This window comes from Bubalus kerabau, chromosome 15 (assembly GCF_029407905.1).
Source record: "Bubalus kerabau isolate K-KA32 ecotype Philippines breed swamp buffalo chromosome 15, PCC_UOA_SB_1v2, whole genome shotgun sequence".
Taxonomy (NCBI): Eukaryota; Metazoa; Chordata; class Mammalia; order Artiodactyla; family Bovidae; genus Bubalus; species Bubalus kerabau.
Window position 1 is genome coordinate 46,576,828 of NC_073638.1, and position 23,019 is coordinate 46,599,846.

The 23,019-nt window shown below is 50.7% G+C and overlaps 1 protein-coding gene across 1 annotated transcript in view; it reads left to right on the forward strand.

The window, feature by feature from the left end:
* Nucleotides 1-3,072: 3,072 nt before the first annotated feature.
* DCHS1 (dachsous cadherin-related 1) overlaps nucleotides 3,073-23,019 on the forward strand; it is a 36,643-nt gene continuing 16,696 nt past the window's right edge. The window contains exons 1-2 of the mRNA XM_055548809.1: nucleotides 3,073-3,266; nucleotides 17,673-19,583. Of these exons, the coding sequence (XP_055404784.1) occupies nucleotides 17,793-19,583 (1,791 nt within the window). The 5' untranslated portion in view covers nucleotides 3,073-3,266; nucleotides 17,673-17,792. The remainder of the gene's footprint in view (nucleotides 3,267-17,672; nucleotides 19,584-23,019) is intronic.

Consider the following 23,019-nt stretch of genomic DNA (forward strand, 5'->3'; position numbering starts at 1 on the left):
AATCCCATGGACAGAGGAGCCTGGTAGGCTGCAGTCCATGGGGTCGCTGAGGGTCGGACACGACTGAGCGACTTCACTTTCACTTTTCACTTTCATGCATTGGAGAAGGAAATGGCAACCCACTCCAGTGTTCTTGCCTGGAGAATCCCAGGGATGGGGGAGCCTGGTGGGCTGCCATCTATGGGGTCACACAGAGTCGGACATGACTGAAGTGACTTAGAAGCAGCAGCATACATATATTTAAATTCATATATCATCACAAAGGGCTTCCCATGTGATGCTAATGGTACAGAATACTGCCAATGCAGGAGACACAAGAGATGCAGGTTCAATCCCTGGGTAAGGAAGATCTCCTGGAGTAAGAAATGGCACCCCACTCCAGTATTCTTGCCTGGAAAATTGAATGGGCAGAGGAACCTGGCAGGCTACAGTCCATGGGGTCACAAAGAGTCAGACACAACTGAGAAACTGAGCACAGCACAGGATCATCATGAAATATAAATATTTATGAATAATACATTGATTCATAAATATGGCTTTCTTTCCACATTCCTAGTTCAATAAATAATTTAATGCATCTTTTAACATGAATTAGCCAAAGCAGTATCTTCCTCATTATTAGGGTCACTTTTTCAGCCATCTTATCTATTTTCCAAAACAGATGACCTTCTCTTCAGTCTAAGTGCAGAATTTGGGCAAGGACACAGCACAATTTGAATCCACATGTAATGCAGTCATTGGAAACTTTATCCCAAGTTACAGGTCCCATTTGCATCACACTAAGGCAGTTAGTGTTTGGCTTGCATCCTGCAAGAGTATATTCATGACCTCTAAAAACCACTTAATTTTTTTGCCTTTTAAAAATAACCTTTTAGGTTTTTTTTTTTTTACTGAAGTATAATATTCATATAGAAAATCATCTAAGCCATAAGTGTTTGGCTTAATGAATAGTCACAGAGTAAAACATCCATATAGCATCAATCAGGCCAAGAAAGAGAACATTTCCAGCAGTCTAGAACCCCTCCCAAATACTATAGTATTGCTTTTTAAAGCACTGTTTATAAAACATCCTTAAAAACACCCAACACATGCAGTTGTGAGGCTGTATTACCAGGAATAGTTATCAAAGCTGGGACTATTGATTCTGTGGCAAGTGACCTATACAGGCAACCATTATTGAGGACATTTCAGGTTAATGGGTCTTGGTCAAACAGTAAAAATAGATAGTGTTTATGGACCACTTACTATGTGCCAAGTATATTTACATATATTAAATAATTTAACCCTAAGTCCTGCTTTGTAGATGAGAAAACTGAGTCAAAGACAGGTTAAGTGAATTTCTAAAAGCCACACAGCTTGTAAATGGCAGGGTCTGGACCCCAAGTCAGGCAGTCTGGCTCCAGAGTCCACAAGCTTAGTCACCATACCATACTGCCCTATCCAGTGGTTTGTTGTTCAAAATAAAGTAAATGAGAGCAAACCCTGTAATATGAGAGACTTTGTAAGGACTCAAGTATAAGGTTACTCCCTCTTTCCTTTGGTATGATTTTGGAAAAACAAAACAGCAAAAACCTCACCCTATATTCAAGCTTATATGGTTATTTGCAGATGATTCCCAAATATTTATGTCCATCCCAGACCGCTCTTCTAAGCTGCAGACCCACCTAGCCAACAGGCACTTCAAAGTCAGCAGACCAAATCAAAAGTCATCATCTTCCTAAATCAGCCTTCTGCAAGGTACTCTTCCTCCTTTTGTCCAGCGCAGTGAATGTCACCACCAAACCCAGCTGTCCAAGCCAGAAACCTGGATGCTATCAAGGATTCCAGCGTCTTCATTGCTCTTGAAAAAAATCACACTCCCTTCTGCTTTCATCGAAATTGATCTCTCTTCCCAGAAGTTCCTGATTTCTTTATACCACTTGCACAAGTCTCAAGTCCAGAATACCTTTAGACTAACAGCCTACACTCAGTCATAAGGAAAGACAGAGAAGAGGGATCAAAACTCTTCTTGTTCTTTTAACACTGTACACCTCCATCTGATGGACTTATTTTCATTTTCTCTCCCAGTTGGCTCCTCAAGACCCTTCCCACCTCCCTGCCCAGTTTCCATCTCGCTTTCCTTTTCTGAGAAGTATATACCCTGAGTGAGAACACCCACCCTAAATCTCTTCGTTCCAGTCCCTTCCATCTGGAGCCTCAACTTTGGGATAAAAGAGGAAGCGAGGAAGGGAGAAGTGGGCGACGAAAAGGGGGAAAGGAATAAAGAGCATGGGATAAACAGAAGCGATCGGAGAGAATGGAGAGATTCACTAGGAAGAAGAGGATGGGGAAAGAGAGATGACAGAGGAAATTGGGAGGTAAGGGGATGTGGGGATGAAACACGGAGAAAGGGACAAGGAGAAGCGGTTGGGGGAAAAGGTAGGGAGAAGGAAAAGGAGAAGGGCAGGCAAAGGACATGGGGAGAACTGGTGCGGAGAAGAGGTGAGGCGAGAGGATCCAGGAGAAGGGATGGAGGATAAGGGTCTGGAGAGGAAAGAACGGAGAGATGGAACGAGAAGAAGACGATGGGAAGAAGGGAGAGGGGAACGGGGAGAAAAGGGTTCGCAGGAGAGGAGAATAGAACAGTGAGGGAGAAGAGGGGACGGTGGCGGAATAGGGGGCGGGAAAGAAGATGGAAGAGCAGGACGAGAAGGAGACTGGGACGCAGAGAGGGGATGCGGAGAACGGGACGGGGAAGGGGGACCGGGCGCTTGGACCGGGAGAAGGGAAGGGAGCGGGGACGCGGGGCGGCGCTGGGGCCGGATCCGGCCGGGGATGGGGCCGGGAAGTCGAGGGGCGGAGGGAGGACGGGCTGGGGGGGCCGCGGCGCGGAGAGCGAGTGGGGGCGGAGGCGGGGGCTCGCGGGCGGAGGGGCGGGGGTTCGGGTTACCGCGCAGAGGGCGGGGGAGGGGAGGGGAGGGGAGGGGGCGCGGGGCCGCGGCGGCGAATCTCGCATCCTCCGCGGGGCGGCTGTGGAGGAGGCGGCGCCCCGGCGGCGGCGGCGGCGGCGGCGGCGGCGGCGGCGGCGGCGGCGGCGGCGGACGGACCGATCGACGGGCGGGGGCGCGCGGACCGACGGCCGGTCGCCCGGAGCTGCTCGCGGACTGAGAGACAGCGGCGGCGGACGATGCTCAGCCCCAGGCCCCGCACGGGCGGGCGCTGCCCGGGGGGCTGACCGCGCCGGACGGCGCCCCAGGACCGGGCGAGGGAGCCCGCGCGGCGCGGAGGTTAGTGCCCGCGGCTGCCCGGCCCGTCCGGCCGCGCCCGCCGGCCCGCCGGCCTCTCCCGGGCGGCGGTGGCGGCGACCGAGCCGGGGGCTTTGTTCTGAGCCGGAGACAATGGGGGAGGGGGGGCCTGGGCCTGCGGGACGAGGGCTAGCGTGAACGTGAACGTGGGGGCAGGGCTGGGGGTCTTTGTGCTGCGTGTGTCATTGCGTCGGGTGTGTGGCGGCGTGAGTGTGCCGGGGGTGTGGGCAGGGTGTGTGTGTGCTCCTCCGAGTGTGAGTGTGAGCGCGAGTGCATCGCCTAGTGTGAGTCAGTGCGTGTCACTGGGAAGTTGTGTGTCTCCGTGTATGTGTCTGGCCGTGTGTACGTGCGTGTCACTATGATGGGGTGTGGGTCAGAGTCAGTGTGTGTCTGGTGAGCGAGTCCTTGTGAGGGAGTGTGGGTGTGTGGTGTGTGTGTGTATATGTGTGTGTTGCCCGCCTCTGTGGGAGCCATGTGTCAGAATGTGGAGGATGGGTGTGTGACAGACAAACTGAGACAAAGAAACTGAGGGGGGAGAAGTAAAGAGAAACATGGAAGAGACAGGCCAAGCCCAAGCTGGAAGCCTGTCACCCAGACTGTGTTGAGTTTGGGACCAGGATGCCTAGATCAGAATCCCACACAGGGGACAGAGGGAGGTCACCACCAGCCTCGGCCCACGTGGAGGGGGTGGGGAAGGGGAGGTCCAGAAACACAATGAACTCAGTGTGGCGTGGGCTGGGCCCGCAGCCACGGGGTCATAGGCCAGAAAAATATTGTTGCTAATGTCAACTCCTCAAATACCCACAGGGGACACGGTCACAGGCAGCACACATCCACAAGAGATGCCTTCACAGCCATCACATGCCCCTCAGAAGCACTGACAGAGCCAACATACGTTTACAGAAGGTGCTCTGAGAACAGTGCACACCCACAGCAGAAATGGTGCAGCCAACACATTCCCACAGGACTCTGTCAAAGCCAGCACACAGCAAGAGAGACACGGTTGCTGCCAGCACCTTTCCTGAGACACTGCCGAAGCAACATGCCTCCACCAGGAACCTGTCACAGCCCACCAACATCTAGGTTGTACTTCAGGGCTGTCTGTACATAGCAGGTGTCTCAGAGACCTGACAGTAACAGGATGCTGTGTTGCAGTCACTCTTACCAACACCTTTTTGTACATCCCATAAGAAACACTTTTAGGTGTCATGCACATGCCACAGACTGAGCAGTCCCAACTGCTGAATAAACTCCCATTAACTTATGATGCTCACACCAAGGCTTCTCACCCATAGACCTCCCAGGGTTACCCTTTGGTTCCTTGAAAACTTGGGGACTTAGATCAGTTTTTCCCTCACCCTGTACCCTGCCATGGTTCTAAGTGTCCCTCCAAGTGCAGCCTCACAGTCTTGAGTTCTTCAGCTCCTATTGCCATCTCCTCTCCCAGGACCACTCAGTGCAACTGGTCTGTCTCTGAAATTCTGTACCTGCATTCCACTCTGCCCACAGCCTCCTGAGTCCTTTGAGCTCCCTGAGGCCCTCACTCCCATTCCACTTACCCTTCAACCTCACAGTGATCTCTTGCCCTTAACTTTTTTGCTTTTTCCTAATCTTCTCTTTCTGCTTTATACTCTCCTTCCAGTTTATATGTCCAAGACCATCACTTCACCCACTCTTTGACCGCTCTGTTCCGTTGTTATTGTCTTTAGACCACCCGTCCCACAAAGTCTCAACCCAGCTGGAATCATTTCCCAACCACACCAAGTGATGCTTCTATAAATTCATGCTTCTATAAATTGCACCCTCAACTGGGCCCTCCATAAATAAACAAATAGATGAAATATTTTCTAGTTTTTTACATCCCTTCACCTTACATCCCTCATTGTCTTCAGCAGATTAATTAGTCAACCCACTGGATCATTTATTCTGCAAACACCTATTAAGCACCTACTATGTGCCAAGCAGTGTGATAGGCGCTAGCATTACAAGGGTGAGCAAAATAGACGTGGTCCTTGCCCTTATGGAGCTTACAGGCCATGGGCTGAGCACGGTGATGTGGCAGCACGTAGCAGGCCAACCTGAGCCCTTGAAGGGGAACTAGAAGAGGGTTTGGGAAGGAAGTGGCATTGAAGCTTATGCTTGATAGATAAGTAAGAGGCTACCAAGCAAAGGAGAGGCGGCGGTGAGGTGGAGCGTGTGGAGAGTATGCCAAACCAATGGAGCAGCACTGGAAAACCCACATTAAGAAAGTATTGTATGTCTGAGGGGGAAAGCAATCCAATGAGCCTGGCACTGATAGCACGACGTGAGGGTAGGTCAGAGAGTCTGGGAGAGGTGAGGAAGGGTTAGTTAGGTTGTGCGCTTCTTCTAGGTCACATGAGTGCTTCCCGAACCCGGGGATAATTGAAAGTCACCGAATCATTTGAAGCTGTGGTGTGATATGATCAGATTTGTCTTACAGAGACCACTCTGACAGCAGTGTGGAGACTACAGGGAGGCATCTGAAAGGAAGGGGATAGCTGGCTGTTGTAGGAACCCAGGAGGGGATAATGCTGGGCTGAACTGGAAGAATGGCAGTAGAGGTCGAGATAGTAGGTAGCTTCAAGAATACTTTAAGCAGAGGGGTCAGAAGGACTCAGTGACAGAATGGATACAGGGGCTGAAGGAGAGGGAAGAAGGAAGGAAGAGCAGACACAACAGACAGACCTGGTCTGTCGGCCACTCGGAAAGTTGAGGCCATCCAGTTTGAATTCCCTCGACTGTTGCAGATCCCATCCACTTCAGCCTCAGGGGAGACCTCACTCAACGAAGTACTCTTGAGTCTTATCCATGTGTCTGGTTTCTCCCTGTGCACTCATTCCTCCTATGAGCACATGAAGAGCCTCCAGGCTCTCCTACTTTCCTGCATTCTGAAATACCTGACTATCTAAGACACTCTCTCGCTTTGCTTCACTGCCGTGTTTTGTGAAAAGCTCTTCTGCACCGAACTGTTCCCACCTCCTGACTTCCCATTTATTCCTGCCCCATCTATGTAACTGCTCTCCCTAAGATAACATGACTTCTCGTTTGCCAAATTAGGGGCTTTTTTCAAAAGTCCTCAATTGCTTGACCTCTTGGAAGGGTCCAACATTGTTGACTGTTATTTCCTCTTTGAATCATTCATGTCTTATGCCTTTTGAACCACTATTTTATTCTGTCAACATTTGATGAGCTCTCGTGTCCCAACCACACTGCTAGGTGCTGGGAATATGATGATGGAAGACACTGTTCCTACCCTCGGCAAAGGAGACAGGCAAATAAACAGATGATGATACAGTAGGGTGGGATCTGTGCATCCCTCTCTCAAAACACCTCCTGACTGTTCCTTCTCTGTCTACTTTGGGGGCTCCTTTGGGTGGCACCTAGGGCTTCCCAAGTGGCGCTAGTGGTAAAGAATCTGCCTGCCAATACAGGAGACACAGAAGATACTGGTTTGATCCCTGAGTCAGGAAGATCCCCTGGAGGAGAAAATGGCAAACCGCTTCAGTATTATTGCCTGGAAGATCCCATGGACAGAGGAGCCTGGCAGGCGACAGTCCATGAGGTCTCAAAGACTGGACATGACTGAGCGACTGAGCATGCATGCATGCTATGTGTGATTGAGTGACCCCTAAGTGGTACGATTTCTTAGAGGTCTGACTTGGACCTTCTTATCTCACTGTATACACCCCTCTGGGTGATCTATCGCATTCATTTCCAGGGCTTTAGTTATCATCTGAGTAAGCTGATGACTCCCAAATAACTCTTCCAGATCTCTCTTCAGACACCCAGACCTGCAGACTTGCTTCCTTTTGGATTTTTACTACTGAGCCCATACTATAGAGTCCCCTAAGATGTCCCATACCTGAGCTTATCTTTCCTTCCTCCCCAAAACCACCGTCTCCACTCAGTCAACAAGCTACAAAGCCAGAAATTAACTGTAGCCAATCTCTTCTCTACATGTCCTATAACCTAGAACCTCTTGGTTCTCCTTCCTTCCCAGCTTTCTCTGATGTGCCATCCCCTTTTATCCATGGGCTCAGCTACTGCCTCCATCTCACCATATTTTCACATGAATTACAGCAAGAGCCTCCTAACTTGTCTCCCTAGACAAGTTTACTTCTAGTCTACTCTTCCCTCTTCCAATCCAATCTTTTCCGTAAAACGCAAATCCAGCCATAGCATTCCCTGCTTGCGTTCTTTAGTATCCTTACACTATCTTGGGTGAAATTTCTACATCAGTGAGGCTTCAGAGATCTGTCACGATCAGACTTCCCCCAGCCTCCCCAGCCTCATAGCCTGTCCTGTTTCCATAGTTCCCTCACATTGCAAGTCCCAGCCATACTGAATTCCTTGTCATTCTCCAAAGACTCTGCATTCTTCCATGCTTCTGGCCCTTTAGACATACTGCTCTCTGCCTGAAAAGCCCTTTACTCCCTTTGTCTCCTGGCTGACCCCTTCCCATCCTCAGCTCTCTTCTCAAGCTCTCCCTCTCCTGACCACCAGACCAGCTTGGAATCCTCTTGCCTCACTGTTGTCGTTGCCTCTTTGCTTTTTCTCTCTCTGCCTGGGCTGGGGTGTCCTTAATGGCAAGGTTGCATGTTATTCATCTTCACATCCCCCAGGTTCCTCTATAGACGCTTGGCAATGAACAAATGAGTGAATGAGGCACCTCACAGCTCCTCCCTCACTCTCATTCACTCTTCAGAAGACTGACTCCTGGTCTCAGCTGCCCAACAATAGAGTCATTTCCACACATGCCCACTTACCCAGTAGAGACGTTTCCAGTCCCCTCCCCCACAAGTTGTCCTTCCTCCCACTACACTCTCCTCTTCTTTCTCTTTCACCTGGGCTTCTCTTTTCCTGGATCCTCTTCCTCTCCCCCAGTCTGTACTTTATTTCTCTTTCATTCAGCTGCCAAATATCTAATAAACACCAGAAATTTGCAGATCCAAATCTGTTGGACCATGTGGTTGTTGGGGTTCTTGGAGGGAGTGGAAGCTGAGGAAGCTGTGACATGCTATCAGGCCACAGGACCTCGTTTCTGCTCCATCTGTTCTACTCCACCAGGCCCCCTTCCTAGTAGGTGTCACAGGTTGCCCCTTCTGCTAACAGACCCCTCACACATACCACGCTGTGCCCTCCTGTTCCTGGCACCCAGACCCTTCCCGTATCAGGTTCCCAGATACTTGTGCCCTCTTCCTCTTTTTTTCCGTCAGTAGTAACAGAAGTAAGATCAGACTTTCTGATGCCCTGGCACCTGCAAGCAAAAGCCCCTCTGATGGGTTCAAGCTATTGGATCCCATCGCCTTCCTGGGTTCCTGCTGCCTGCCCCTCCCTTCAGCTCCGGGTAATCCTCTTCCTTCTGGGCATTTAAGCCTCTGCCACTTAGGAGGGGTTTCTCAGTTCCTCTGTCCCCTTTGAGAGGGCATCTCTTCCTGGCAGTCCACCTAGAACCCCCAGGCCTGTTGTTTATGTTTTTCTGTCTAAATTGCTCAATGGAGGGAGCTATTTCTTCTCAGAGCCTGGAACACACTCTCATATTCTTGGTGAGGAGGGAGGAAAGGAAGGAGGAAAGGAAAGAGGAAAGGAGGGCTATACTTCACACCTTCCAGTCACACCATTTGTCACCTGGATCACCTTAGCTTCTCTGAGCTTCCCTTTCCTCAGTTGAATATGGAGGTAACAGTAGAGTTGTTTTGAGGATTGAGAAAGAAAACAGCTATTAAATGTTCGACTCTTAATTTAGTTTGTTTTACTTCCACAATCTCAGTCCCTCCACTACTCTTCTTCTCAACGTCTCATTTCCCCAAACTCGTTCTTCCCTCTACATCTCCAACTTCTCTGCCTTCTCACCGGCCTCCTGTGTAGCCTGGACTCTCCTTGTGAGAGTTAGACCTTAAGACCAGGCTCTTGCTGCTCATCCCACCACCCCTCGCTCCCTCACCCTGCCCTGCCCATCCCTGTCCAAGCCTCCCAACCTGTGAACGCCATGAAGGCAGGGATGTGGTCTGTCCAGGTACTGCTATGTCTCTACTGCTTAGTATGGTGTTTGGCACATTGTAGGTCTTTAATAGATACTAACTGAACAGATGTGTCAATGAATGCGCTAGACCCATCCCTCCTATTTTTCCCTTCGTCTTCTAGAAACCTCCAAGCCTCCTCTGGTCATTTCCCCTCTCACCACCTGACCTCACGCCCACCTGACCCTCAGCCTAGACTCGTAACTGCCTTGTCACTGATCACCTCTGATCCACCTTGTGTGCACACTGGAATTACTCTCCTACCCAGAGTTCTCCTCAGGCACCTTCCCTGTTTGGTTGCCTGGCCACTTCCATGACCCTTTATCAGGCTGCTCCAGGTCCTCCAGCAGAGAAGCAATGTTGTAGATGAGAAAGCACTAACTTTGGAGTCTGTTGGAGCTGTGTTCCAGATAATCCTCTGCTACCTGCTCTGAGTTTTTGTCTCCTCACCTGTAGAATAACACTTACCCTAGGGTTATTGTGAATGTCTGGCACACAGTAGCAGCAGACATTCATTGAGCCTTCACTGTGTGCAGGCCACCATGCTAAGTTTTTTGTGCCATTCTTTCATTTAACTCCCCTATCAAATATATAAAGCAGGCACTTTGATCCCCATTTTACAAAAGAGAAAACTCAGGCCTAGAAAGATTAAACAATTTTCCCAGGATTACACCATAAGTGGCAGAGTCTGAATTTGACTCAGCAGAGCCCATCTTCTTAACCACTGTAGTAATAGCTCATGCTTGTGCACTTATAAAATGCCTACTGTATGCCACACACTATTCTAACTGCAAGTACACTGTAGTGTTATTATTGTTCCTATTTTATAAATGGAAGCACTGAACATTTAAATGGTTCACTAAAGGTTACATAACTAGCAAGTGAGAAGCTGGAGAGAAATCCCAGAGTTGGTTTGGCCCAAGTCCAGTCTTCGGCATTGTCCCGTCCTTCCTCACCATGACACATTGCCTCTCTTTTCGAGGTGTGCAGTAAGCACATGTTGAAGGATGAATCTATGCTGACATCTTGTGTATGGCTAGTTCATTCATTCCCTGTCGTTTCCCATTGCAGGAGGCTTGCTCCCTTAGGAGTCTCCTGAAATGATTCTCCCCAAGATCACTATGACCTTATTACTGCTAAAACCAATGGTCATTTCTCAGTCTTCGTCTTACTTGGCCTCTCAGCAGCATTGGACTCTACTGACCCCTCCATCCTTGTTGAAATGCTATCTCCTTAACTTCTGAGATATGGCCTCCTCTTTGTTCTCCAAGAAGAATCAAGCTCTCCTTGGCTGCCCCTTGAATGTACTCTTCCCCAGGTTTCTGTCCTAGTCTCTTTTTTCTCTCCACATATCCTAGCTGATGGGTCTCCGCACCCATGGCTCTCAGTTACTCCTTGGTTGGTCCAAATCCATATCTCCAAACAGACCTCTCTCCTCAGCTCCATACCTGCAAATCTAACTGTGTGAGGGACATCCCCATGAGAAGACCCCAACAGGCACCCCCAAAATAGCTCTCCTCTGTGGTATCCTAATGGCCCCACATTAGTCATCAGACCAGCACTAACTGGAGTCAGCCTAGAGCTCTTCTATTCCCTCACCCTTCCTGAAGGGTCGGTGACCAAGTCTTGTCAACCTCACCTCCTCACATTTTTCTTCTGTGTCTCCTCTGTCCCACTGCTACTGGCCTGGGCTGCAAACACCTTATCCTTGGTGCCCCTCCTCCCGTGGGTCCTCTTCTCCAGGTCTCCATTGTCTTGCTAGGTCTCTCCCTTCAGCTCCCCTGTAATTTCTGCCTCGCTCCATCTTTCCCTTCTCCATGAATCTCAGGCAATGTGGAGTGCATACTCCTGGGATAAGATCAAGGCTATGTCAAAAGAAGGGCAAAAATAATCACTCTTTAGGTTTTGGTAAGCTAAGTCTAGATGATAAAACTTTAAAGATAACCACAAGAAATAGAGAAATAAAATGGATAACTTTAAAGTCAGTGAAGTGATAAAGACATACTAGAAATGATAAGAACCTAATTCTGAAGAGTAACTTTTCAGGGGGGGGGAGAAGCCATGCAACTGGAGTGGGTACAGTCCACAACTAGATTAGTAATCGTTAAATAAATAAATGTTTTATTAAAAAAAAAAGAAAAGGGTATGTTAACTCAGGACAGTTGTTTCACTCCCAGCCCGTTTCCTCACTGAAAGGTGGGACGCCTCCCTGACCCGGGCTGTTAGGATGATTAAGATGATTAAATAAGGCACCGTCTATGAATTGCCAGCACACTAACAGCTCAGAAAAGAAATTTTCCTTCTGCCTTCTCTGCTCACATCCGTCCCAGCCTCTCCCTGAAGTGCCTAATGGGAACCAGTCCTCGGGAGGGACAGAGCCAGGCCCGGGCACTGCCCAGCTGCCCATCCATGAGGTTGTCCAGGGGACATTCAGGGGAGCCAGCTTGTCAGCCTTCTCCTCTTCCTCCTGTCCTCACTCCTCCTTTCCTCTTTTCTGCTCCCCACACCCGCTCCCCAGCCCTAACTCCTTCCTTTATTTATGCCCCCCCTCACTCCAGCCCAGCTGTTCCCTTCTCTGACTTGCCTCCCCTTTCTGTGTGAACTCCTCACTCTTTCCTTTGTCGACACACACTCACTCTCCCCGAGTCTTGCTCCCAGTCATCCCCTGTGAGAACTCTCGCCTCTCTTCCTTTCTCCTTTATGCCTGGCCCTGTACCTCCACCTCTGTTTGCCCAAGACTACCCTCTTCTTCCTCCACTTCTGGGCCATTCTGCCTTTTGCAGCCCCCTCCTCACCCTGTTGTCTTTCTGGTCCCTGCCCCTTCCTGGCCCTGGGACAGGAAGTTGAGGGAGGAGGCCTGTGAGGTGCCAGCTCCCCAAGCCTGCTTCCCCTCTGCACCTCAGGCCACTCCTCTGCTTCCTCCTGGAGCACCCTTCCCTTATGGTCCCCCTGCGACTCCCCCACAGCCCACCTCTTTCCTCTCCCATGTTCCCCCTGCTCCCAGGTCCTGTAGACACACAGGCTGTGTGTGTGTGTTGGAAGGGCGGGGGGGTGTGGATTGACATCACATTGCAGGCCCCAATGAACAGTCTTGCCCCTCCCCCTCCTAATGAGAACCAGCTGTGGTTCCAGAGGCCCAGATGTGGGGCTAGAGGGGGAGAGCAGGATGGAGCCAGAGGACAGAGTAACAGGCCCGGGACGGGGCAAGGGCATGTAGCAAGGAGATCTGGGCGGGGGAAGCACTGTGACCAGTCTAGGGGGAGAAAGAAGACAGATCTGGGTAGGAGGCAGGACAGACTGGGAAAACAGACAAGATGGATGGTTTAGACCAGATCTGGGGGAAGGGGTGGGACAGACCTGGAGAGGGAAAGAGACAGGAACAGGGAGGAGGAGCAAGTCTTGGGGAAGAAGCAGTGAGAAACCCTGGACAGATGGGGAGATGGTGCTGAGAAGAGGGTTGGAGAGAGGATGAGACAGTCTCGGGAGAGAGTCTGGAGTTCGAGTTTGGAGCTGGAAGCCCTGGAGCAGGAAGTGATGAGGCACAGTCCAGACAGGCCTCAGGGACCTCAAGGTCACAGCTGCAGCCGCAGAGCTGACCACGAGTGCCCCGGCAGCGTGTGTGAGAGCGTGCCGGCGTGTGGGTGGGTCTGCCAGTGAGAGTCTGCGCAGGGGTGAATGTGGTCTGTCTGTGTCCATGAGAGGAAGGGTGTGTGTGAGTGTGTGTGTGTGTGTGTGTATGTGTGTGCCTGCTTGTCTACGTGAGGCCTATGGGAAAGTGTCTTTCTGTGTGCATGTGTCTATGTGGACAAAAGCATGCCTGTGTGTGTCTGTACGTGTGCCTGCATGTGTGGATAGTGGAGGAAGGTTCCAGGTGAATGAATGCGTGTGTGTGAGTGATAACCTGCTTCTCTGTATGTGTGAGGAAGGGTATCTCTGTATATGTAAGAGTAGCCTCTGTCTATGTGAGTGTGTGTATGGAGTGTGCCAGTCTGCCCGTACTCGAGTCTGTGCATCTGTGTGCCTGGCTATGTGTGGGCCTGTGACTTCATGAGGAGGCACCTTTGTGCGTCCACTGTGAGGGTGTATGCAGGAGTTTGCACTGGACAGGGACCCAGGATGGCACCAGGAGGGCACCAAGGTCTGCACGACTTGGGAGAAGGGACATCTGCCTGGGCCTGGATGCCTCCTCAAGGCTGATCACTCACCTGAGAGTTAACTCACACCATTCATGCATCTTTTCATTCAGAAAATGTGCTGATCATGTGCCATGCCCTGTGCTACACAAAATGGTGATTAAGATACAGTCCTGGCCCTCGAACAGCTGACATTCTGTCTCTGGGTGCAGAGAACCCTAATATAGAATGTAAGAAGTACATTGACCTCACTGTCCATTATCTTCTCTGCCCACCCTGCTTTCTCTGCACTGACTGATTAAATGAACAGGACCCGTTCCTAACCCTTGACCCTTACCCTAGTCTCGAGGCCTAGATCCCCGACCCTGGCCGCTGTACCACCTCTGTACATCGAGCCTCTCCCCTCTCTGGTCAGGCCTGTGTTTACTCTGCCCTTCTTGTTCTCAATTCCTCTGATCTGTTATTCCATGTGGCAGCTCCTTAGGCTTTGCAGACTTGACCTCTGGGAAGAGGGGTCTTAGTGAGCCCTCCAACTCTGAAGCCAGGATGAGGCTTCATCCCTCATCAGGGATGGTGCTGGGAACCCAGGTGAGAGCACCTACAAAGTGCCCAACTCTGGGCTCCCATTTCCATCACCTGTAATTTTCACAAAACCGCAGATAGTAGGCATTACCATGGCCGCTATATGGATTAGGAAAATAACATTCAGACTGGACTCAAACTTCGGGGTCCCAGCTCTTTTCATTGCTTCACACAGGTGGGAGAGATGGGGTTGGAAGTATAAGTAGAGGGTCAGAAATTCTTATCCCTGGGGAGGACAGGAAGTCCTAGAGCAGAGCAAATCTCGAAAGACCAAAGGACACACTTCAGTAGCCACTTCTGTGGCCACACATCTGACCGTGGTGCCTTGGGGCACAGGCTCACGTGCATCCATGTGTGACCGAGTTGGCATGTCCAGTGACATTTCCCCTTCTGTCAGTAGGTGAAGGTGGTGGTGTGCAGTTATGAGATTCTGGCCATGCATTCTGCACTGATTGCCTGCTCTCACGATACCTCTACCAAGTGCTGGAGAACCTGAGACTAAGACCCTCAAGCTGCTGCCCTTAGGGATCTTCTGATTGAGTGTGGCAGGAGAGGAGAATCGGGCAGACACATGAGCAAAACAGGGCTGCTATGCAGTCTGTTGTCAGTGTGCATCCAAAGCAGTGAGAGCCCAGTAGGCTACACAGTAGTCACTGCAGGGAGGTCAAGGAGATAGCATAGAAACATCCACAGAAGACAGCATCTTGAAGTTCGAGCAGGAGACGGCCAGTTGGACAGGACCTTTAAAGGATATCTCAGGACGAGAGCATTGTTCATACAAGGCAAGAAGTTGTGGGGGGAACAGTTGAGGGGTTTAGTGTAGGAACGCAGGCTGCAGTGGGGGAAAGTGAATGTGAGGCACAGTGGAGAGATGGCGGGGCTCAAGTCAGGAAGGTGTATTAAGGGGGTTGGGCTTTGTCATGTGAATAGACATTCTATACTTAGTGTCCATGAACCCTTAAAACTGCAGACACAGTTTGGGTGTATGCATCTGCTTTCTTTTTATCCAGAGTGGGCAGCAGTTTTCTGCCATCAGCAGCGGTGAACCAGTGGAAACCTTTTGTCAGGGGTGGTTTGGCGAGAGTTGTGAGGATAGCTCCAGTGAGGAGGACGTGGATTAAGGGGTCCAATCCAGGAGGCACAGGGAGGATAAAGGACTGTGGAAGGAATCGAAAGGAGGGATGACAGTGCTTGGACCTGGACAGCAGCAGTGTGAAAACAGGAAAGTGCAGGCTTGAGATAGTGTCTCACTGAGATAGTCAGGTTTTGACTGAAGAAGAGCAAGGAAAGCAAGGAGAGTTTCTGAGTGGTGATGCTGTTCGCAGGAAAGGGAAGGGAGGAAGAAAATCAGGTTGAGGTGAAGGTTAGGAATACCTTGTAAGGGAGTCCGTTTTCTGAGGGGTTACGTGTCTCCAGCACTCTCCAGAGCTGGAGATTGCAAAGTCATCAGCAAATAGACATAAAATGATCAATACTAAAGCTGAAGCTCCAATACTTTGACCATTTGATGCAAAGAGCCAACTCATTGGAAAAGATCCTGATGCTGGGAAAGATTGAGGGCAGAAGGATAAGATGGTTAGATAGCATCACCAACTGAATGAACATGAGTTTTAGCAAACTCCAGGAGATAGTAAAGGACAAGGAAGCCTGGAGTGCTGCAGTCCATGGGGTCACAATGAGTCAGACACAACTGAGCAACTGAACAACAAAGAAAATAAAATGACTGATAAACATTTTTAATTGAAGGCATGGGAGGGGATAAGATCACCGAGGCAGTGTGAAAAGTGGGAAAATGTGCGGCCCTGGACTGAATCCTGAGGGGCACCAGTTTTTAAGGGCAGAGGAAGAACTTGCCCAGGAGACTGAAGAGTGGACATAGAAGCACAGTGGAAGCAAGAGGTGGGGTGTCACCATGTGAAGCCAAGAGGGCTAGGCTTCAAGAAGCCAGGGATCAGTGATTCAGTATTCCAGAATGATGCAACAAGATGAAAAAGTGTCCATTGGATGCAGAGTGTAGTGATGGTTGGAAGCTTAGTGAAAGCAGTGTCACGGGAGAGGAAGCCTCTCTGCATAGACAGAGGAGGGTGTGAGAAGTGAGGAACTGGCAGAAGCGAGCAAACCTTTCTCCACTGATTCTGCCCTCACTCAGTCACTAAAGGCCTTCCTGGGACTTTAGGCCTCCTTCTCCTTGAATATCAGCAGTATTTTAAATGCTGTCTCCCTTAGCATTGTTGGCACCAGCCTTCCCTGGATTTCTTTCTCTCTCTTTGGCCAGTTAAGGATGCCTGTGTTCAGCTAATGGTTCGGGCCAGAAATTTGCCCATCATCCTTGACTCTTCCCACTCCTCATTCTCTGCCTTCAAGCCGTCGTCAAGTCCTGGCCATTCTACCTGCTAAACCTCCCGCAGAGCTATCCACTTCTCCCCATGTTCATTGCTGACAGTCATCCAAGACTCCATCAGAGCCACACCCTGGCCTGATGTGTCGTGAGGGCTGTCCTAAGATAACTTCCCCATCTGTGTGATCCTGTGTTTACAAAGGGGCAGCAGCGGTGATTTTCACAAGATGTAAGTCATATTGCAGTACCCTCTCTTAGAATGCTTTCATGGCTTCCATTTGTCCTCAGCATAAAGTTCAGATCATCAGTATGGCCTCTGACCCCCTGCCCCATTTCATCCCTTCTGCCTCGGCACTCTATACCGCACACACACGCCCTACCCACCCCCAGACACTCTCAGCCCTTTCTTGACAGTAGACTCTAAGCCTCTCTTTCTGTTCCTTCTTCTGAGTCTTCTCTCATTCTCTGTTCCCCTTCTCTTCCCACCGTTGTCTAGCTAACACCTACATTAAGTAGATCCTGACTTGAATGCTGTTTCCTCGGAGAAGCACTCGCTGACTCCTTACTGTGATCAGCCCCGCCTTGCTCTCACAGCTCCCTGCACCTCTCCCTCGAGGCCCACACCACACTGCTAATTACTTGTCCAGTTCCTGGACTGTTTTCTTTATTCACTGGTATGTCTTCAGTTTCTCCACATAGCAGGTACTCAATCTCTTGTTGAAGAGAGTAGAGAGGGAAGTGGAGCCAAAGGGGTGTGTGTGTGTGTGTGTGTGTGTGTATGGGGGAGAGGGAAAAAGAGACAGAGAGAGAGGAAGGGAGAGAGAGACTTAAGCATATTTAAATGTTAATAGAAGACTGGCAGAGAGGAAAATGTTGAGGTTCAGATGACATTGCCAAGCACATGGTTATTGAGGTATTAGTCCTAAATGAGAAGAAAAATGAGAAAGAACTGGCCACATGTTTAAGTCTAGAGATGGAAAGAAGGGAATCTGAAGGCATTCAGACCTGAACAATAGGAATAAAACAATCTGCTGGGAGATTGGCGGGGGGGGGGGTGGTGGGGGGGGTGGGGGGAGGGGGGGAGCGAGGGGCAGGAATCAGGATGGATAGGACCTGTCAGTTAAAGGCTACGGTGGATCCTGAGGAGCTTCCTGGGCCCAAGATGGTTTGAGGCAGCATGAGGGCCCTGTGGGGAGTTGAACACACTTCAGTCCTGATGTGGCCTGGACCCCAGCCTCCCTGGAATGTTGATTCCTCCCCCATCATGACTGATTTCCTTCTAATTTTCTCCCAGGTCAGAGAGAGTGAGCTGGAGCCAGGGTCCAAGTTGGACCTGATCCAAAACCTGAGATCAAGCTGCTCCTGGAGCCTGGCCTGGAGCTGGATCCCAAGGCACAGCTGGACTGGCCCTGCCATGCAGAAGGAGTGGGCCACTGCACCTTCGTGCCCGGGCATGCAGATCCCCAGGCCCCTCCCCCTGCTGTCATTGCTGATGCTGCTGCTCCTGGGGGCAGGGGCGCCAGGTGCCTGGGGTCAGGCTGGGAGCTTGGACCTGCAGATTGATGAGGAGCAGCCAGCGGGCACGCTGATCGGGGACATCAGTGCAGGGCTTCCAGCGGGCACAGCAGCACCTCCCATGTACTTCATCTCTGCCCAGGAGGGCAGCGGGGTGGGCACAGACCTGGCCATCGATGAACACAGTGGGGTGGTCCGTACAGCCCGTGTCTTGGACCGCGAGCGGCGGGATCGCTACCGCTTCACTGCAGTCACTCCCGACGGTGCCACTGTGGAAGTTACCGTGCGAGTGGCTGACATCAATGACCATGCTCCGGCTTTCCCACAGGCTCGGGCTGTCCTGCAGATACCAGAGCATACAGCACTTGGCACCCGCTACCCATTGGAGCCTGCTCGTGATGCCGACGCTGGCCGCCTGGGAACCCAGGGCTATGCCCTGTCTGGTGATGGGGCTGGAGAGACCTTCCGGCTGGAGACACGCCCTGGTCCAGATGGGGCCCCAGTGCCTGAGCTGGTAGTTACCGGAGAGCTGGACCGAGAGAACCGCTCACACTACATGCTGCAACTGGAGGCCTATGATGGTGGTTCACCCCCTCGGAGGGCCCAGGCCCTGCTGGACGTGACACTGCTAGACATCAATGACCATGCCCCAGCTTTCAATCAGAGCCGCTACCACGCTGCTGTGTCCGAAAGCCTGGCCCCCGGCAGTCCTGTCTTGCAGGTGTATGCCTCCGATGCCGATGCAGGTGCCAATGGGGCTGTAACTTATGAGATCAACCGGAGGCAGAGCGAGGGTGACGGACCCTTCTCCATTGATGCACACACGGGGCTGCTGCGACTGGAGCGGCCGCTGGACTTTGAGCAACGTCGGGTCCACGAACTGGTGGTGCAGGCTCGGGATGGAGGGGCTCACCCTGAGCTGGGCTCGGCCTTTGTGACCGTGCATGTGCGAGATGCCAATGACAATCAGCCCTCCATGACTGTCATCTTCCTGAGTGCAGATGGCTCCCCCCGTGTATCTGAGGCTGCCCCCCCGGGCCAGCTTGTTGCTCGAATCTCTGTGTCAGACCCAGATGATGGTGACTTTGCGCATGTCAACGTGTCCCTGGAGGGTGGAGAGGGCCACTTTGCGCTCAGCACCCAGGACAGCGTCATCTACCTGGTGTGTGTGGCTCGGCGGCTGGATCGGGAGGAGCGCGATGCCTACAACTTGCGAGTTACTGCCACAGACTCAGGCTCACCCCCACTGCGGGCTGAGGCTGCCTTTGTGCTACACGTCACAGATGTCAATGACAATGCGCCTGCCTTTGACCGCCAGCTCTACCGACCCGAGCCTCTGCCTGAGGTTGCCCTGCCTGGCAGCTTCGTGGTGCGGGTGACAGCCCGGGATCCTGACCAGGGCACCAATGGTCAGGTCACCTACAGCCTGGCCCCAGGCGCCCACACCCGCTGGTTCTCCATAGACCCCGCCTCAGGCATTGTCACTACAGCTGCTTTGCTGGACTACGAGTTGGAACCTCAGCCACAGCTAATCGTGGTGGCCACGGATGGGGGCTTGCCCCCTCTCTCCTCCTCTGCCACAGTGAGCGTGGTCTTGCAAGATGTGAATGATAACGAGCCGCAGTTCCAGAGGACTTTCTACAATGCCTCGCTGCCTGAGGGCACTCAGCCAGGAACCTGCTTCCTGCAGGTGGGTAAGCCCCCAACACACAGTGGAGTGGTGCTGTGGACGGGAATGGATCAGAGGGTCGCAGGGGACCTCAGAGCAGGAACCAAGACTTGAAGGTGCTAGCTGTTGATGGTGACATTTGCCAGAGGGTTCAATCTTATTTAGTGAGCTGCACAGTCTGTGCAGAGGGTGAGGGTTACTGAGAAGATGAGAAAGCAGGGTGCAGGAGCTGGGCCAGGTGATCTAGGGGTTGAGAGAATCAAGATTGGATATAGAGAAATGTGTCTTGTGGTGTGAGGAGGTGAGAGGGGACTCTTTAAAGTTTCAAAGCTGTTCTGCAAGGGCAGAGATGGAGATTCTGCACACCCATGTGGCTCCTGTTCCTCAGGGGAGATGCCAGCATTTACAGAGCCCTCCAATCCTAGATCAGTGCTTGACTGTCCTGGCAGATATACCCATCCATGCCCTTCGAGCTGAGCCCTAATGCGTCTTGGGATCAGGCACAGGGATGAGAGAGAACAGGAAGTATTCAGTGAGATCCCAATGTCCAGGAAGACCTCTCAGAGGATGAGGCAGGAGCCCTGGACAGGCTGAGGGAGCCACAGACTTCCTGCAAGTCAGGCCTGGAGGAGATGGGTGGCGAGGCATGCAACTGGAAAGGCAGGCCAAAGCCAGATTGCAGAAGTCCTTGGACACCAAGCTGTGAGGGGTTAGGACTTTACTTGGAAGGCAGAGAGGGTCGCTGAACTTCTTTGGTCCAGAAAAGGCAGGATCAGATGGTTTTTTATTTGTTTAAGACTTTATGTTTGGGAGGCAATTTTTGATTCATAGCACTATTAAGTGGAAGGTGTAGATTTTCCGTATGCCCCTTCCCTGACTCACACACTGTCAGCATCCCCCACCAGAGTGGTACATTTGCCGCAACAGATGAATCTACATAACCATCATTATCACCCAAGTCCATAGCTTACATTAGAGTTTGCTCTTGGTGTTGTACCTTCTGTGGGTTTGGATAAAAGTATATTGTATGTGTATAATGGACATATATAATGACATACAGTATAACACATAGAGAGTAGTTTCACTGCCCTAAAAATCCTGTTCCCCTCATCCTTCCCTCCTCACTACAGATTGTTTTTGTTTGGTTTTTTATTTGTTTGTTTTTGTTGTTGTTGGGCTTTATTTGGCTGTGCCACGTGGCATGTGGGCTCTTAGTTCCCCAACCAGGGATTGAACCCATGTCCCATGCAGTGGAAGCATGGAGTCTTAACCACTGACCCGCCAGGAAAATCTCATGTTTTATGTTTGTTTGTTTGTTTGTTTGGAAGCTAACTTGCTTTAAGGGTGAAAATAGATTAGATAAATGGTAAGTAATACATTGAAAACTTAACTTAGCACTATAGGCCTGGCACTGTGCTGGGTCCTGAGAACAAGGAAAGGAGACAGTCTTGTTCCCAGGCAGGTCACAGTCTAGGCAAGGAGATACACCAGTAGCTAGTGATACATCAGGTGGCATATGAAGCACTATGGAAGCCTAGAGGCAGACCTTTGCAGAAGCGGTGATACTTTGCCAAAGGGATAATATGGGGTGTATGGACAGGAACTCCAAGCCCACAGAAAAAGCTGCAGGACACCATGATATGTGTTTATGGGCAGCATTGTTCAGGTTGGCCTCAACTGTGCTGATGAGAGAGTTATGGGGAGACAAGAGAGTAGACAGGGACCGGATCATCAGCTTTGACTTTATTTTAAAAATCACAGGGAACCAACGGGAGGTTCTAGGCAAATCTGATATGTCTTCTGGAAAGATTGCTTTGGCTCTCCCACAGAATTATGGATGCAGGAGAGGAGACTGGAGGCAGGGAGGTCTCTTAGGAAGAAATGTTTATGTCTCAGAAGACCCCTGATCATCTTCTAGAAGCTGCTGTTTGCCTAGACTTTCAGGCCAGTGCCTGGACCTGGCTGACCTCCCATTTGGCCAGACTCTGGGTGCTTGCCTGCCTACTGCTGTCCAGCTTCCACGCACTCTCCCATGTGTTTACTCTCCCTCTTGGCCCAAGACCAGTGGGCTGTGGCTTCTAACTTCCCTCCTCACTAGTGCCTGAAGCAAGAGGGCATCTCTCCAGGTGGTTTCCTGGAGTTTTTACTAGTGGTAATCATAGGGAAGCAGGGGTGAAATTGACTACTGAGTGTTCATAACCTTTACAAGAAGTCTTAAGATTTGATTCATTCAATATTCATTTGAATATCTGTCAGTAGGGACACAGAATACAGTAATGATTGAGTAACTGCTACCTAATTCATGGAGTTTACAGTTTAGAGGGGAGATTCATATGCAAAGAAACAGTTCTACTGCAATAAAAGAAACTTCCATATGGAGATATATATGAGTTACAGATGGGCAGTTTGAATGTTTTCCCAAAGGAAAGGACCTTTGAGCTGAGACAAAGGATAAGCAGGAGCTGACGAGGGAACCAGATAAGGGAAGGGTTCCATACAGAGGTGACATGCAGAGAGAAGAGCAAGAGCCTGACCTGTCTGACTTGTTCAAGGGCCTACAAGTGGCTCAGTGTCTCTGGAGTTTAAGGTGTGAGATGAAAGAGTGGGAGATGACACTGCAGGAGGCCAGACAGTGAGGAATGAAGCCAAGCCAAGGAGTGTGAGTATTTTTATTTAGAAGACATTGAAGCTTTTTGAGTAGAGGAATAATTTGATCATATTTGTTCTCTCAAAAGATGCTTTTGTTAGTGCAGAGCAGTGGTTCACAACAGCTGGTGATTTTGCCCTCTGGAGGGGACATTTGTCAACATCTAAAGACATTTTTGGTTGTCACAACTGGTGGGATTTATCAGTACCTAGTGGATTGCATGCGTGCAAGCTCAGTTGCTCAGTTGTGTCTGACTGTGACCCCTTGGACTGCAGCCTGCCAGGCTCCTCTGTCCATGGGATTTTCTAGGCAAGATTACTGGAGTGGGTTGCATTTCCTCCTCCAGGGGATCTTCCTGACTCAGGGATCAAAGCCACGTCTCCTGCATCTCCTGCATTAACAGGCAGATTCTTTACCACCAACTGGGAAGCCCATTTAGTAGCTAGAGATGCTGCCAAGCATTCTAAAATGCACGTGACAGCACCACGACAAAGAAATGTTTGGTCCAAAATGTCAGTCATGCAGAGGTTGAGAAGTCCTGGTGTAGAGGACAAGACTGGAGGGTCAGACACCTATCAAAAGGGAACTATAGTAGCCCAGGGGAGAGACAACTCAGGCCTGAGTCAGAACAGCGATAATGGTAATGGAGAGGAATAGACAAATAAGAAGGATAATGAGGATTTACTTGGTCCCCAGTTGATTGATATGTCGGCAGAGGAAAAGGGAAGAACAGATTTCTGGCTCGAGCAGCTGCGTAGATGGAAGAATCATTAGAGAGAGGTTGGAATGATCATGAGTTTAGTTTAGGAC